The sequence below is a fragment of the Centroberyx gerrardi genome, chromosome 19 (genome assembly GCF_048128805.1).
Source record: "Centroberyx gerrardi isolate f3 chromosome 19, fCenGer3.hap1.cur.20231027, whole genome shotgun sequence".
NCBI classification, from domain to species: domain Eukaryota; kingdom Metazoa; phylum Chordata; class Actinopteri; order Beryciformes; family Berycidae; genus Centroberyx; species Centroberyx gerrardi.
Genome location: NC_136015.1, coordinates 22,397,482 through 22,415,744, shown reverse-complemented (window position 1 = coordinate 22,415,744; position 18,263 = coordinate 22,397,482). Strand labels below are relative to the sequence as shown.

The following is an 18,263-nucleotide window of genomic DNA, read 5'->3' as shown; positions in this document are numbered from 1 at the left end:
CAACATAATATAACTTTACCTTTGCCGTGTTGGAGGCTTTATGGAAGTCGATTACAAACAGCTTCAACTCCAGTCTGAACAACACGCAGCATCTATCAACCAGCCAGTCATAAAACTCATCAAGGAAATGTTATGTAAGGGATAATGTACAGCGACTACATTATAGGAATAAAATATGAGTTTAAAATCACTTTAGTACAAGCTAAAGTAATTTACAAGCTGCTGCTAAAGAGGACTGTAGCTAACCGTCTGTAGCTAGCATTAGCATCTATGGCTACACCAGAGATTTTTAATGTTTCGAATAATTGTATCTGCACATTTTACATTAGGCTACACACTTTCTCTACGATTTAGTGATTATTTGAGATATTTATATACCGATAAAGGATGAAATCACGACTAAAACAATAGAAATATGGATTATAGGGGAAGAAAAACAAGCCAAAGTCGATTTATTTTGAACGTTGTGAAGGAGGCTGGAGGCTCACAGCGCTGCAACATGAAGTTAATCAGTTAATGACACTGATATGTGAATCTTAACTGCAGCTCAACATATATTTGTCTGATTGTTCAGCACAAACAGAGGCTGTTAGTGGCAGCAGAGCTTGACTGTGATATCTAACATGTCAGGAATCCACCATGGTCTCCTCTGTTAGTAAACTCCTCTCCTCTCTCTCTGAGTTAAACCATGTGCTGAAATATTCTCTCCCAGTCTGTTCTGGTTTGTACGGCAGCAAAACCTCACCGGCCTCCAACCAGAGGAACAATATTTATGAATGAAAACCCCCTTAACCTGACCGGCGTTGTCTACAGACGATATTGTTCTCAAACTGCAGCGCTTCTCGTCACAGGGAGGGATGAGCTCAGAGTATTAATGTGATAGTAATGTGATAATAATCTCACTAATCTCTCTGTAGGGAAATTCTCTTTTCTGTAACTGTGAGTAAGTGTTGTGAGAGTCTGTTTATCACTGAGTTAGTTGTTCACACTCTGTTCATGTTCTGGAGTGAGATGGAGGGAATGTTTTAAGGAATACTGGAGGCTCCATTGAAATTAAATGTAAAGATGTCATTTTGTATTTTGAAAGCAGTGTGAACTCAGTGAACTTCATAATTAATCTCATGATACTGATTGGTAAATTTCATATTCACAAGTCCACACATTTTCTACATCCTCCCCAATTATCAATGTATTTATGATTAATACAGTCTCTGGAACGTAAATAGTGAAGTGTGTCCCCTGTTAATTATTACAACAAACTATTTCAGAATGTATAATTTGGTTTAGTGATGTCCTTATTTATATATTTAATTTATTTATTTTTTTTATTTAAGTTTGTTAGTCTGTATTGTTTTTTTTTACCTTTCCAATTTTTAAACTGTAAATCTACGATGTCTGAATGTTGTATAAATGTTAATAAAAAAAAGTTTCTCATTGAGTTTACATTACAGAGGACTCAGCAGTGTCACAGCGCCCCCTCTGGACAGATTATGTATCTCCCTCTGAACTGAGAAATGACCTGATGAGGATGTCACGTGACTTTCTGTTGGTCTCTAAATTATCAACCTGATAAATGATCATTATAATCTGTGACTCTGGTCTCTGGAAGTGTTTGTGTTTTCATCAAGGTACCAGAAGGTTAATTTGGTGTCAATTAACGGGCTCATTTTCGACTGAAATAGAAAAAAGACATGTGAATGATATTCTTTGTCATATGAATGCATGAACAATCCTGTTTAGGTTATAAAACTATGATCCACAAATACACAACACACAAATAAGCAGAAAAACAACTCTGAATTAGGTTTTAAGAAACATTTTATTCCTTAATCAAACCCTATTTTGTACAAGTTGTGCCAACAAGAAAGATGCCGTACTCTTTAACCTCCTTCGAAATCTCCCCTACACAGACACACACACCCTCTCTCACGCGCACACACACACACACACACTTTCTCTCCCTCTCTCTCTCTCTCTCACACACACACACACACTTTCTCTCTCTCTCTCTCTCTCACACACACACACACACACTCTTTCTCTCTATCTCTCTCTCTCACACACACACACACACACTTTCTCTCTCTCTCTCTCTCACACACACACACACACTCTTTCTCTCTCTCTATATATATATATCACACACACACACACACACACACACACATTCTCTCTCTCTCTCTCTCTCACACACACACACACAAACACACACGCACACACACTCTTTCTCTCTCTCTCTCTCTCTCTCTCTCTCTCTCTCTCTCACACACACACACACACACACACACACACACACACACACACATTCATAACAATTCAAACTGGAATGAAGCAGAACAGATCAGATCCCAAAGGAACAAGGAGGATAAATAAAAGCCACAAAAAAGAAGCAATGAAAGAAAAGCTAAAAGCAAAATGTTCTTTAACAGAAAGTGTGTAACATTGTTCTCACACATGAACAGTTTACAACACTGGATTTTAAATCAAATTCAACATTATTCATTAAAACATCTACACACAATGTATAATATCCGACTGCTGTAATTTCCTAGAAAATAAGAAAACAAATCCTGTTCACCAAATAGAAAACTTAAAAAAACAACTATTCTAAATGAAAACTTCTTGCTCTAATACACATTCAAAAAGCTGTACAGATTGTAGATCATTTCCACACCATTACAGAGATTTGAACGGCTTTACAATGACAGAGCAGAGCATTGAGCCACAGCAGCATCCAGGAGAACTGAACTGAACCAAAACAACTCATTTTGTGTGATTTATAAACTCACCAGTGAAAAAGAACATCATTGATCAATTCATAGCTAATTATAAAGTCAAACACATAAGATATTGTTCATGAATTGAAAAGCAAAATGCTGTGTCTGTCAGCATGGTAAAGGAAGTGTCCTCTCTGTTTGTTCTCTCATCATGTGTTTGGTCTCTGGTAGCTGCTGTAGTAATCCCTCTCCACAAAAGCTCTGCAGAAACAGCTGTACAGCAGCATCAGTACTCTGCTGATGTTGTTACTCCTACAGAGGAGGATTTACCTGTACAGTGATGCTGCTGCCAGTTCTGACTGTCACTCAGTTAGGAAAAAACAACCTGCATTTAATAGTAGCAACAATACAGTATGGAGGGGTGAAGCACAAATGCAGAAAAACAACGTATATGATGAACCAAGAGAAAATAACCAGAAATATTCTTCTTTGGTGAGTAAATGAATGCAAATTTGACCAATTTTGTAGTTGTCCTATAACTTTCTTCGTGGCACCACACATGATCAAGGACTGTGAAGACACATAGCCATCAATGGACGCAACCAAGTTCCTGTCAGTCAAGTATGAAGAGAACTAACCTAGGGCGGACTCTGATATACCAACCCACTGCTTCAGTCTATCTGTAAGGACGCCATGGTCTACAGCAGTGATTCTCAAGCTTTTTCATATCAAGGACCCCTAATTTAGTACGCATTTGGGCCACGGACCCCCATTTGATGAGATTTTGTCTCTCGGAGCCAAATCTGAAAATACTTTTATTGTGACTATCTGTATTGTAGGCAGAGAGATAACAGTGAAACTGTGATCAAAACAGTCATTCTTCTACATTCTCTAATTGTGTTAACTTGTTGTAAATGAAATAATACTGACATTTAACAATTAATCAATTTGCTGGGGACCCCCTGAAAGTGTCTAAAGGACCCCTGGTGGTCCTTTAGACAAGGGAGAGTTAGGTTTTTAAGTTACTAATATAGTAATAGTGGTAGAGACAGAGAGAGAGAATCTGTGTATGTGTGTCCCGTCTATATAACTGTACCAGTGAATAATGCCCCACTACATGTGTATGAGTGTGTGTGTGTGTGTGTGTGTATGAGTGTGTGTGTGTGTGTGTGTGTGTGTGTGTGTGTGTGTGTGTGTGTGTGCATATTGTACTCTACTATATACAACAAGTAGTTCCAGCTAAGCAATCCGACTGGTCAAAGACTTGTTCAGGTCATGCTGATGATTCCCATAAAGCATAGGTAGCCATGTTTTATACAACATGGAATTGGTTGCTTATCTAGCTATTAATAATACTTTGAATACCTTTTCAGATACTACACACGTGTTGGTAACCACAGTATGAAAGCCACAATAGCTTAGAGTTCATTTTTTACTGATATTAGAGGATGTACAGGAAGGGCTTGTTCTGAGCCTGACCCTAGATCAGATCAACCTTGGCACTCTTGGAGCAAAGTCCTTAAATGAAAGGTTTCCTCCCAAAATGAAATATCTACCATTTGGAGAAGAAAAAAAAGTGACACTACCACTTGTAAAATGATTGACCAAAAAAGTAATGGTAAAATAAATAATGGTACTTTTTAAAGGAGAGTGGGCAACTTAAGTACTTTATAGAATGGATACTCTATAATAGACAGATAATGAATGATCAACTTAAGGCAATCATTTGTTTTCCAAAATTGGACATACTGTGTTTTGGAAGTTAATTCATTCATTTTCTTTACCAGCTTATTCCTATACAGGGCCACAGGGGTCTGGAGCCTATCCCGGCATGCATTGGCCAGAAGGCAGGGACAAATCTCCAGTCCATCTCAGGGCTAACAGACAAACACACTCACACCTACGGGCCATTTAGCATCTCCAGTTCACCTGAATTGCATGTTTTTGGACTGTGGGAAGGAACCAGAGGAAACCCACGCGAACATGGGGAGAACACGCAAGCTCCACACAGAAAGGTCCGGGGCCGGGAGTTGAACCCAGGACCTTCTTGCTGTGTGTGACACCATGTCATCCCGTGTTTTAGAAGTGAAGTTGTACGTCCCAGTTTAAATTATCACAGGTATAGGCTATAGCTGAGTCTGTGCTACCTGATATAGAGGCTTTGCAGGTGCATCACAAATGTCCTAGCGCTCCAACACAGCCTCATAGAATTTTAATGAAATGAGCACAAACTCTCACGAACACAGATTACATGATGTGGACACAAATTAGATTATGTGAAAATAGCATGAACTAGACACACCGCTCTCACCTGTTGATCATGTGAAAATAGTTAAGTTTAGGTAAGTAAACAACTGCAGTGGAGGTTAGGGTTAAGGCTAGGCTTAGGTTTTGGCAACTAAAGCAATTTGGTTAAGGTTAGGGAAAGGCTTTGGTCATGGTTAAATAAGAAAAAGTTAAGATAAAAATGAAAACTTTCAGTAGATCTTGGTATGAGTTGGAAATCAAACCTAGATCATCATAGTTGAAGGCAAATGTATACGCCCATTCACCGCACTATGTCAGGATATTACCTGTTTCTAAACATATTTGTGTCACTTGTTGTGCACCGACTGTGCATTTGCATTTTAAGACATTGTGCTCATGTCACATAATTTCAGGACACCAGGCTCAGCAACTACTGCTATCATGGAGATCCACTGGAGAAATAGCTGTGTGCAAATGACTAAACATACAGTACAACAACTGCGCTAAAAGGCGTCTGCTAAAAAGAGAGACACCTGAAAAAGATAGAGGTGGCATGGGTGTAGGTCAATTCAGTAATGTTTTGAGCAAAATTTGTTAGATTTGTTTCTCTGATGAGGTACATTTGTTTCTAAAATTTGGGAAGCCGTCTTGTCTTTAGCCCTATAGTCTCTACTCCAAAGCACTGCAATTTGTAATTTGAGAGGAGTCAGCTGAGTTAATCTGAACAAACTGTTGGTTTTTGGCTTTGTTGGGTAACTAACGAGCCAGCAGGCTAATTCAGCAAAGCAATTGATGTTAATATTAACATGTGACTACTAGCCACTACTAACTTCTACTATATATGTAAGCTAGTGCGCAAATCAGATGTGTTTACCAGACAGTGGTATAGCTAACCTGATACAATTTAACAGACAGTAAACTGACATTAAACTAAACACAAAATCAATCAGGTGTATCAGTGATGAATTGACCAGTTCTCAGTCAAAAACAGCACAGAATTAACCACTTCTACTGAAGTCTGTTGAGATGGCCAAGTCAAAATTTAGAAATGCAGCCAGCTGTTCACAGCCACTGTTGCCCAAGTGCTGAGGACCTCCAATATGGCTGCCAAAGGATATATAACCTCACCTGAAAGCCCACTATACTTTGCAATGGAACTGAAGTGGGTTCTTTCTAAAAGCAATATGTCACTTTGGTAGACAGCTTCAATATGTCGGTCAGTTCATGAATGGTCAACCTCCAATACTGGCCATTCTGGTGTCCTGTAGCCACCACCACTCAGTGACTTTTGTTTTAAAAACAAAATGTAGCTTCTAAGAGAAAAAGCCCAAGTCATTTTATCCTTTCCTCTGTCCAGGGTCCTACTTTCTCAAGCTCTTCTGCCTTCATAATACTGTCGAGTCAGTTTTTGTTTTTCTCCCTCAGGTTTACAAACTAGGCCACTCGAAAGGGCGAGGACTGATTTGAAAAATGGTGTAGAACGAACACATCATCATCATCATTTTCACATGAAGTGAAAAGACAAATTCTTCTTCAGGGATCAAGAGTAACGCAGTTTGTCCAACTTTTTTTTTTTGTCAATTATTGTCTTTATAGTCAAACACCTACAGGTTAGAAACCATATTCATCAAGTCTCTGTGAAAATAGTGAGTACTCAGGAAATATTCATATTAACTACCGTCATAGATATAACAGTAAGATTTTTTGGGATTTAAAAAAACACCAGACAATTGGGACTTTACTGAAAAGCAAAACAGTGGTACAAAATGAATGAAAAAACTGAACTTGATATTCATTTTAGCAATCCAAACCATAACAGACCATAACATATTTTGAGCATTGCTATTCATTCTCTGTGTGTTCAGAAACTCAACAGAGAGCAAAAGTCCAATGTTCCACAAATCATCCAAGTAATCCAAAATCAAAATATATTTTCAGCATTCCTATTTATTCTTTACATGTCTTCAGAAACTTAGAGAGAAAAAGTCCTTCACCCCTTTAACCAACCTGGTTTAATATGTGTCCAAATATTTAAAATGACATCAAAAGAGATAGAAATTAAGCAAATATTCTCCACTGAGAAAGATTCATTAAAAAACATCAAATGTACAAATTGTACTTGCTCAGGCTTGGTTTTGGGTCGGATAATACAATTCAACAAGAGCTGTAGTTTTCACCACACTTTGTTTTAAATAAAGTACAAGCAGAATATTTTCACCACACTTTGTTTTAAATAAAGTACAAGCAGAATATTTACATAACTGGAAAATCAATCTTAGACTGACTTCTTTTTTGGCCAACTAAGCATTGTGTGTGTGTGTGTGTGTGTGTGTGTGTGTGTGTGTGTGTGTGTGTGTGTGTGTGCAAATGTGTGCATGTGTGTGCATTTGTATTATCAACTTGAAATTCCAGCATCAGGTAAGTCCCAGGAAAAACCTTTACAATAAAATCACACTATATGTTTAACTATTATGGATTTGTGTCAAATGATACTCAAACCTAGAAATCAAAACCCAATCAAACCATTTGTGTCTAACATTCCTCCCCTTAAACTCATTGGAAACTTTTTCCAAACATTTTTCCATCAGCAAAAAGTTGCTGTTTTGTGAGCAGAGGTATTCAAAATCTCAATTATCATCCTAATGTGTTTTACCATCATGTGAGCTGACATTTTATCACAGGAACTGTCACTTTTTTTAATGGCGGATATCTAATTTTGCAGCAAAAAGTTCTTTACATTGTAAATAGTTTAGGAGAGTCTCCATTTAGTAGGAATGAGTACTGACAGTATGAGCTAACATGTATAAATGCATTCATAATCAATTAGTACATCCATCCTTCTAATTAAGAATATCAACTGAATTTATAAAGGTATAACATAATGTTTAATCACTTACAGATTCCTTGTGAATATTTTTATACATTATGAATGTATTCATTTAACAATGGCCATCTTATTATTTACACTTGACTTACAGAAAGTTTATCATCAGGATTGGGAAGGTTGTTTTCATAATAGAATCCAGTCAGATTTTTTAAACCTTCAGATAAATAAGTAAAAGGATACTTGTGGATTACTAAAAATAAATAAATTTTTAAAAAAGAACCAGACTCTTGGACTATTGGGACTTTATTGAAAAGCAAAACAGCAGTACAAAAGGAATGAATCAGCAGTGCAACTGAATTTGACATTCATTTCAGTAATCCAAACCAGAACATATTCTGAGCATCCCTAATCATTCTCTACATGTTCAGAAACTCAACAAAGAGCAAAACTACCACATCCCTAAATTCATTTAAGTAATCCAAAATCAAAACATACCTTAAGCATTCCTATTCATTATCTATGTGTTTATAAACTTAAAAAGAGAAAAACTCCCACATCCCAACCTACTTTAAATTAAGATATGTCAAAATGTTTAAATGACAGATCAAAACAGACAGAAATTAAGCAATAAATTCTCCCTTAATTCAGCAAAACATCAAATGTACAAATTAATTATTCTTTCTTAGGCTTGATTTTTGGGTGGGAGAATACAATTCAACAAGAGCTGTAGCTGTAGCCACACTTTGCATAAAAGAAATATACCAGCAAAATATTTACATAACTGGAAAATCAATCTTAGACTGACTTCTTTTTGGCCAAATAAGCATTGTGTGTGTTTGTGTGTGGGCACGTGTGTGTGTGTGTGTGTGTGTGTGTGTGTGTGTGTGTGTGTGTGTGTACAGGTGCATGCAACTGTATTATCAACTTGAAATTCCAGCATGGGATAATTCCCAGGGAAAACCTTTACAATAAAATCACACTAAATGTTTAACTATTATGGATTTGTGTTACATGAATACTCAAACCTAGAAATCAAAACCCAATCAAACCATTTGTGCCTAACATTCCTCCCCTTAAACTCATTGCCAAGTTTTTCCAAAAGCAGATTTTTCCATCAGCAAAAAGTTGCTGTTTTGTGAGCAGAGGTCTTAAAAATCTGACATTTTATCACAGGAACTAAATGGTGGAAATCTCATTTTACAATAAAAATTTCTGTAAGTTGTAAATGGTTTAGGAGGGTTTCCATTTAAGAGGAATGAGTATTGACAGTTTGAGCTAACATTTGTAAATGCATTCATAATCAATTAGTACATCCATCCCTCTCATTAAGAATATGAATTGAATTTATAAAGGTATAACAGATGTTTAGTTAAGAATTTACAGATTCATTCATCCGTCTAATTGTCATTGACACCTGTCTTACAGAGTTTAGAATCAGGATTGAGGTCGTTTTCTTAATAGAATCCAGTCATGTTTGTAAAGTTATCTCTGTATTTTTATGAAGAAAATGCTTTTTCTTTTCAATTTTGTGTCTTAATAACCCAATAAGTAATCAGCTATTTAAGTATGTATGATGTTACTGTTTTTTTCTGTATGTGCACCGGATTACTGAACATTTTTGTAATCTGCAACTCCCCAACCCTGATTATAATGATTTATGAATGATTAATAACCCACTTATTCCCAGTTTATAGATGGAAGGGTGAGAGTGACAGCGCCTCTTCTTGCTCCAGTTGCTCAAATTCTTTTTTGGTGAGTAAATCAATGCAAATTTTAAATCTCAATTTTCAACAAAACAAGTTTTGTTAATGTGCACTTTTGTTGCAAATTAGAAACAACTGATGCAATTTATCTTGATGCCTGTAATTTACTGGCGTTCACCGTCCTCTTCTTATCTCCACTGGTCGCCTGTCAAGACAGATTAACAGACAGATTAACAGACAGACAAGGTGAAATATTGAACTTATTATTGTTCACACTGTGCAGTCTATTTGCTTTGATATTGCATGAGGTTTAATTTCTGGATCAAAAGATAACATTTAGATATGGAGTGATGCAATCTGCTTTTTTGTACATCAGAATTAGGATAAAAACTCAACACCAACTGTTTTCTGTAATTATACTGAAACACTGAGTGAGAAAATGCTTTTTTTGAATCCTCACCAGCAGGTGGATGTGAATTACAACTCTAAATTGTGTTTTTGTCTCAAGGGAATAAATGATTTAGTAAAGATAGAATATCTGCTTATAAAGCTGTGAGTATTCACAAATAATATTCAGTACAGTAGTTATGTACCTTTGGTTGAGTGAACATCTGCACAGAATAGTTTACATTTTTATTTTTATTTAAACTTTATTTAACATACTCACTGTGTTCTCACATGATGAAGCACTCACTGCGATGTGTTAGGAGGTACACATTCAGTAGATGAAGTCTCCGAAGCTACAAAAAGTCGACAAAGTAAAATAATGTAATTTGAAATGAACAGCAATAATGTAAGAAACAGAACTGGACATGAGAGATTAGTGACTGATTACTAATGCCTGGACTTCTGCCTTGTCCTTTATAAGTACAAACCATGCAAGCAACAGATCCAAATATTACACATTACAGTACAGTAGATGCCAAAAAACAATCAAAGGAAAACTTACTGTTAGCAGGTTTGAACCCTGAAATACAGACAAGAGGTTACATTATTACTCAATGACAGATTACAAATAAAGATTTATGAAAGGAAACACAAAATTATGTTACATGTGCATCACTATTATTAGATATGTCAACTAAATGTTTCTATTAAGATGATATTTATATTTTATGGACTTTGCATTACCAGAAGCGCCACACATAAAATATATATGAAGTTATGGAACAATAACACTAAGACTGTCACAAGCATGTATGCTAAATCCTACGCTAGTGGAGTAAAAATGGCTTTATGAGGAGTAAAAAACTCTTCGTCCCTCACCATTATTGTTCCTTCTCCAGATGAAGACTCCAGCGATGCAGATTGCCAGGAGGAGCAGCAGTCCTGCAACGACTCCAATGACAAGAGCAGTATTGATCCCTGAAGGAGAACATGGAACCAAAACAGAGCATTCAGACTTTGTCACATAACACTGGATGGATCAGGTTATGTTTTTGTTCCACTTCAGTATTTTAAGTATAGAGAGGAGGTCATGTGAATCAGACAAACAAGAGAGACACCTAATGTGTTTTAGTGAACCAACCGGCATGTTTGGTTTCCTTCAATATTCTCATGGAGTTAAAAACTGTCTGGTTGCCCAAATGGTGGTATGGTCAACAAGACTGAGCCCAAATTTAACCCCAAGGAGGAGTAAACTATGTTGCTATCAGGGAACACCATACAGTACATAGAAACTACACTGCATGAGAAAAAAGACTGGAACTAAATAGATACCATATAAAAAATCCGGTGAGAAGTTTAATTGAATATGTTCATTTGGATATATAAAACTAAAAAAAAAACGTCTCCTAACAACTTCTGACTTCTAAAGAAAATCAAGATGGCCAAAAACCCAACTGAACTGAATGACAGAAAACAAAATGACAACAAAACTACAACAAGCAGAGAAACGGTCCAGTACCGAACAACAAAAAGAAAACACATGAATTACAAGTCAGTTAAACTAAATGTGTCTCTCCACCTCCATCAGCTCTGATCCCAGTCTTACCCGGGTTGTTGGTCTTGATCACTGCTGGGTCCAGTTTGGTGACGATGTCCTCCTTGACACCAGAGAGCTGAAACACACACTCGTACTTCCCCCAGTCTTCAGGTTTGACTGATGAAACGTCCAGCTGAACGCTCGTCTGGAAGGTTCCATCGTGGTTGGGGAAGATCTCTCCCTTGTCCATGTGGTCCTGAACCTCCTCTCCATCTCTCCTCCAGGACAACATGACTCTGTCAGGGTAGAAACCTGTAGCGTGGCAGCTGACTGGAGAGGAGGGAGTCTTCTGGAGGAGAGACACAGAGGGACGCACTGGAGAGAGAGGGTGGGGGAGAGAAGGATGGAGGGAGAGAGAGAGGAAGGAGTGGAGAGAGGGGGTGTGTGTGGGGGAGAAACGGGACAGAGAGAGAGAGAGAGAGAGAGAGGAGGGGGTGAGGAGGGAGGGAGTGAGTGAGGGAGGAAGTAAGAGAGAGAGTGGGAGAGAGGGAGGCAGGAGAGGAGAGAGAAGGAGAGAAAGAGGGAGGAGTGGAGAGAGAGTGGGGGAGTGGTGGGGGACAGAGAGGGATGGTGAGAGGGGGAGGGAGGGGAGGAGAGAGTGAGAGAGGGAGATAGAAAGAGAGAGAGAGAGGGTAGGAAAGGGGGGAGAGACGGAAAGAGAAAGAGAAGGATGTTGGGAAGAGGGAGAGAGGGGGAGCGAGACAGAGAGATGGTATGGGAGGAAGAGAGGGAGAGAAAAAGAGAGACAAGGAGAGAGAGGGAGAGAGGGGGGAGGGAGAGAGAAGGGGAGAGAGAGTGAGATGGAGACAGACAGAAACGGGGGGAGTGAAGGGGGAGGGAGAAAGAGCAAGAAAGAAAGGGGGAGAGGGAGAGAAAGAGAGAGAGACAAAGAGGGAGGGAGGGAGAGAGGTAGAGAGAAAAAAGAGAGAGAGAGAGGGACAGAAAGACAAACAGATGTGTGTAAACTCAAAATCATTACAGTTATATGTACAGTGGGTCTCTATATGTTGGTTCATATTCACTGTAATGTTTCTGTACATTAGAAACAGAAGAGACAGATGAACATTGTTGTGTCCATGAAACTACATCAGGCCGTGTGACTCTACCTGTTCTCTGCAGAGTGCTCTTCCCATAGTCCACATACTTCTTCAGCCAATCAATGCAGTCCTTGTTGTAGTAGTTCACTAAGAATGCTGAATGCTGTTTATTTGGATCCCATCTCTGTTTGGTGATGACAGCCTGTGGTGTTGGAGCGGTCCATGTCTGTGTCTTCAAGTCCAATACTACGAAGTCTTCTCCATCATAACCATACTGATCATAACCATTAACTTCTCCAGTCTCATCATCCCATTCACAGCCATACATCCACTGGAAAATGTGGACACCTGAGAGAGAGAGACAGAGACTGAGACTGAAGTAAACCAGCGTGAGATCCTATGGGATGGACCAACACACTGTGGTCAGTGGAATTATTATCATTTAATCTGTGTTTCTACTGCTGGAGATTTACTGTGGGTTGGGGGTTGGATATACTATGGTCTATATAGCAGTGTTACTCTTACAGCTATGTGTTGCGTCAGGCTGTATAATAGCTTGGAACAGGGTTCTTCAGAATAGTTATTATGGACCAACTCACTGCATTATGTGCATGATGAAAGCTACATCTCTTTTTAAAAAAAAATCAATAAACCAGGATGAATAAAAACCTCTAAGCAGTAGAAAGTGAAATATAAACACACCTCCAGTTTGGTTAAAGCGCTCTTTGGCGATGTCAATGTTGCGTTTGAACATGGCCTGGTAACCCTCACAGACCCCAGACTGACTCTCCCAGTACTCTGGATCATCTGCTGTGACTCTGCTCATCCAGTCCTGTTTGGGTTCTGCTCTCTTGGTGTTGCTGTCATAGTGAAACATCTGAACTTCATCAACCAACCCAACAGTAACAAACTCTGGGAAGTTTGGGACTTGAGAGGATGCAGTGTAGAAATACTTCAGGGAGTGAGTCACTGTGGGACAAACAGTTAAAGGATCTTAAGTTTTTAAATTCTAAATTTAAATGTAATTTTTTTTTTTTTTTAAAAACAGTAGAGTATGACAGTTCCCCTGGAGACAGCAAAAAAAAATTCAAAGGCAGAGAGGCCACTCTCTGTCTATGGGGCAAAAACAAATTGAAAATTATGTATAAAGCTATAAATAGTTAACATAGAAGACACATAGCCTAATGTATTTGCTGTAATTGCTGTATAGGCTACATTATTATTTTGGAGTTAAACTCTTAACATTTAGTTTACTGTGGAGTGATTAAGCCTTCATGATACACATAGTGTGTTAGCACACCTTATCGTGGTGTTAGACTGAAATTTCCTCTCCTAAATGAAAGTACAGACAAATCAATTAATGAATCAATAGGCTGACAGTATGTATTCACATCCATTTTCCAAATAACTTGGCAGTACATTAAAATAAAGGCCTACTTATTCTGTTTTATGCTTAACCAGAACCACATATGATTATCTACCAGCGCTGCCTTGTTTGGTACCCTATACGCAGTAAATTAAACTGCAGTTAGAAAAACTACAGTAGTTTCAAGGAAGGATTTTAAGCAAGATCTTACCTGGAGATACATCGTTACAGAAGAGAAACAACAACAAAAATGCTTTCATCTTGTTTTGATAAAGAAGAAACGTTAAAATTAAAAACTGAAATACAGACACAGCCACTTTGTTTCCGGTCCGCAGATCGTCTGAACAGAGCCCGACAGTCAGAAGGGCCCAATTGTAGCCAATAGAAATTTAGAAAAGGCTGTTACGTCATGGGTTACTAGGCTGAGTTTAATAACTGAGGTTTTTCTTTGAAAGTGAAACTAAACTCTGGGAGTGCAACAGTAGCGTAAGGGTGAACTCAGATCACCAGCGTTACAGGTGTGCAATGGGCAAAACAACAGTGACCAGACAGTAGAAGTGACTTATAATATGTGATATGTGAAAACTCATTGCAATTGCTAATAGTCTTAAATGTGACTGATTATTATCTGTAATTACAATTATTGTAGCTTTTTTGTAGTGTGGTACAGCCTACTAACACTATTGGTTTATAACATTACGTTTTTATTGTTATTTATTTATTTGTTTATTTGACAGGGACAATGCACATTAAGCAACATTAACTAAAATGTAAATGTGCCTGAGTTAGCCAAGATTGGCTAATTTTCAACAACAAGGACATGAGACGTGAACATCATAAAGGATAAGGTTTTGTCACATATCACCCATCTCATTTAGCATCAAGTCGCATTGCATATCATAAAGACATTACACAACAACACATGGATTTAATAAATTATTTAATATTTAAGTAAAATATTATGCTTCCAAGATACGCCTGATTATTCTGTCCCCTCTATTCTGCTCTACTTTCACAGTGGAAACTCTGTATACTTCATCCCATCATTAATAGAATCAAAGACACTGTTATGACTGCAGTATAACATGTTGGTACCTTATGGAAAACACCCATGACGTATGGTGACACGTTGAGCTGCCAAAGTGAATGTAGGACGAACAGCCACTGTCGAGCTTTCTTGACTACACAAGTTAGGGTAGGGTTCCACTAACATATTTTTTTAGAGGCAGATACTGATATGTTTTGACTGAAGTCACCATTGGACAATATTTTGTGCCGATATTCAATGTTTCCCCCAGAATTGTATTCTTATCAGGGTGGAAAAGCCTCTGAAACAGCACGTACCCAGTGAACACCTGTTGAATGGTAGGGAAACTCTGGGATACATTAGGCCTTTAAATGAAGAATAAATTAAAAATAATAAATTACATAATTAATTAATTAATTAATTCAAAAACACAAATCAACAATTACATGAACACATTACAAGTACAAATAAAATTTCATTGCAGGTTTTAAACACTTTATTTCTGGTCAGGGAGGAACCTCCATCATATCGGCAGTGGACGACACTGACTGATATCTGATATTTGATAAAAGGACAATATCGGTCTGATCTATCCATCTAACCCCAGTATCGGTCTGATCTATCCAAAAATCACTTTTTTTATGTTTGCTTGTATGGTGTGGTGATTTGTTATGTGTTTTTAAATTTTGTCTGCAAATCAAATGCTCCTTACAGCAGAATAAAGAATTGAACCAAATTGTGCTTTGCCTTCATTCATTGTATTCATATTTATTTTCTTCAGAGTTCTCCTGGTATTACAGCTTTGCACTAAGAAGCATGGCAACGAAGAACACAGCACTGCATGGCTTTGGAAAGTACCTCCAGTAAACACATGCGCACACTAGCACACACAAAAAAAACACACACACACACACACATAGTTGGACACATCGTCATTGTGCCACACCCTTCCCTCTGAGATCATGTGCATGCTGCCATTTTGTTTCTCCCTCTGTTGTCTTGAAATGGCAGACACACATCACTTACCCTTCCTGATCTGATCATCGGGGCGTCTGTCATCATTTGCATATTGGCACATTTTCAGTTAATGGCACAGACATTATAAACTTCTTCTCAATTCAACCACTGAGCTTCACAGAAACAAAATTCAACATAATATAAGAAGAGCTCTATTCCAAAACTCCTCATAACCATTCATTAGCCTAATTCATTGTCTTTACCTGCTTATTCCTATTCAGGGTCACAGAGGACTGGAGCCTATCCCAGTATGCACTGGGCGGAAAGCTCTGCATATCCATTTTGTAAGAAACAGCATTTAATGAAATTCATCTTTTGATATGAACTGTTCTTATAATAACCTAATTATTTGGCACAAGCAGAGGCACTAAGTGACAAGAACCATTAAATCTCACATGCATAGGAAAATCTTTTTCACCTACTGTACAGTTCCTAGAGGATACATTGTCATGTTTATAACATAGTCTGTGCTACACTTAGCTATTTTTAGGAACCTTGAATGTAGGCCTACATATACTGTACCTTTTAAAATTTCATTTTGGTGATCTTTTAATTCCTTTTAATCTTTATATTTTTGTACTTTGTCTTGTTCATGTGTGATTTCATGATTTTAGTGCCTTTATGTAAACTTCTGCTCTGTTTTCAGTGTACTTTACTGCAAGCATGAATTAATAAAGTCAAAGTCACCATGGTGAACTCCAAGCCTCTGCCAAGCCCTGCTACTGCTAGTTCTGGTGTGTCTGAGGCAGATCACCAAACCAGATAAGACCGAAGTGATAAACTGCATTCATGAATAGAAAGGCCCATGGACAGTATTGATGGGAATCAGTTGGGCCGTATAGCAGTCAGATCCACACAGTGAGAGATGAGCAGTGTTACAGCGCCACCTGTGGACAGATAGTGTAACTCCCTCTGTTACTGTTTCTGGGAAATCACCTGATGAGTCTGTCATTTTAGGCTTTGTTTGGGGCAACGCTATTGCCTGTGTGTGTGTGTGTGTGTGTGTGTGTGTGTGTGTGTGTCCGGGAGGGGAGGGGTTTTGTGTGTCTGTGTGCATGCAGTCTGGTGTGTGTTGGTCGACAGAGAAACGGCATCACTGGCACAGTTTGGCACACACACCCGGAAGAAAACAGAGAGGGCAGAGGCTGTTGTTCATTTGTTTATCTCAGGCCAGGGAAGTTTCTCGCAAACCTTGTTTAGTCACATTCCTCTGCATGCATAGATTATAAACTGTTACGTGGCTTTCTCATAAAAACAAAACTTAACTGTTGATATGAACAGAAAATAAAACCATTTTGGAATATAAAACAAGGAATCCTCCTTATTAGAGAAGGATTTAGAGAATAAAAGTCAGAAGCACAGCACATATTCTCTGATAAAACCCACCAATAACCATCGACGAGCCAAACCTCACTACAGTTTTCTCTCTGATGTGACACAGCGAGACACTCAGTGACGTGGATGTATGGAAGTTGGTTGATCACAGTGACAAGTCCGCTTTCACTGTGGGTCCCCAACTGTGGTTCCAGGGGTTCCCACTGTCTATCGCCCCTCCTGCAGTAAACACAGTGATGTCATACTGTAGTGAGTCCCATCTGATGACAACAGACTTTTTAGATGGAGGGAAAATCTTAGCAAGTTGAGTAGTTGTGACTGTTTTCCTACTAGAAATATAGTTCATTTATTCTCTTTTTTTTTCTTTTCCTGCCAGTAACTCCTGGCAGGAAAAGAAAAAAAAAGAGAATAAATGAACTATATTTCTAGTGTTGTTATCATTTCCTCTTGTCCTGGACTGACCTCTGTTCTCATAGTAAGGCCTAGACAGGTTTGATTCGACTACAAAATCCATGCACCCTCACTTACCCTCTTGCTCATCATTACTCTTCATTTTCTGGATTAAAGGACTCGGCTGTAGACAGAGCAGTCGGGCGCATGCTCAGATAAACATGATAATGAGAAAATCTTATAACAGAGCATCAATTTTTACAGAGGAAGGAAGCAAGGACACAAAGAAGGGATAACTAATAGTAATGGAACACGCCCCCGATATTGTTTGGATTATTCCCTGTAGGAGGGCGCCCTCTACCTGTGGAGGTGGAGAACTTTTCAATGTAAAGTTAATGGACTATTTCAAAGTAGTAGACATCCTTTCAAGTTCAAGTCTAATTCCTGCAGAGGCCGATATGGCTGTGTGTATATGCAGTGAAAAGGACAATTTTAGGGGGGGGAAAAAAGCAACAATTGTATTTTCACTTGCCACATATAAAAGATGTGCAAATATACTGTATGTGTTTGTCAATAACAGTTTTATTTTGAAATTTTCACGGGAAGTTCTACT

General features: G+C 38.2%; 1 protein-coding gene across 3 annotated transcripts in view; it reads right to left on the bottom strand.

The window, feature by feature from the left end:
- The window catches only part of LOC139931093 (class I histocompatibility antigen, F10 alpha chain-like), a 38,646-nt gene extending 24,490 nt beyond the window's left edge, over positions 1-14,156 (bottom strand). Inside the window, exons 1-8 of one of the 3 annotated variants that reach the window (XR_013507485.1) lie at positions 14,093-14,156; positions 13,218-13,484; positions 12,585-12,863; positions 11,488-11,793; positions 10,761-10,859; positions 10,444-10,461; positions 10,162-10,234; positions 8,224-9,699 (exon numbers count right to left, since the gene is read on the bottom strand). Coding sequence is in view for 2 of the 3 variants with exons in the window: in XM_078290222.1 (XP_078146348.1) it covers positions 10,185-10,234; positions 10,444-10,461; positions 10,761-10,859; positions 11,488-11,793; positions 12,585-12,863; positions 13,218-13,484; positions 14,093-14,141 (1,068 nt within the window). In the remaining variant the exon portion in view is untranslated. Of the gene's footprint in view, positions 1-8,078; positions 9,700-10,161; positions 10,235-10,443; positions 10,462-10,760; positions 10,860-11,460; positions 11,794-12,584; positions 12,864-13,217; positions 13,485-14,092 lie in introns of those variants that run through there. The other 2 variants (XM_078290222.1, XM_078290221.1) reach the window with 2 other exon arrangements.
- Between the last annotated feature and the right edge of the window lie 4,107 nt (positions 14,157-18,263).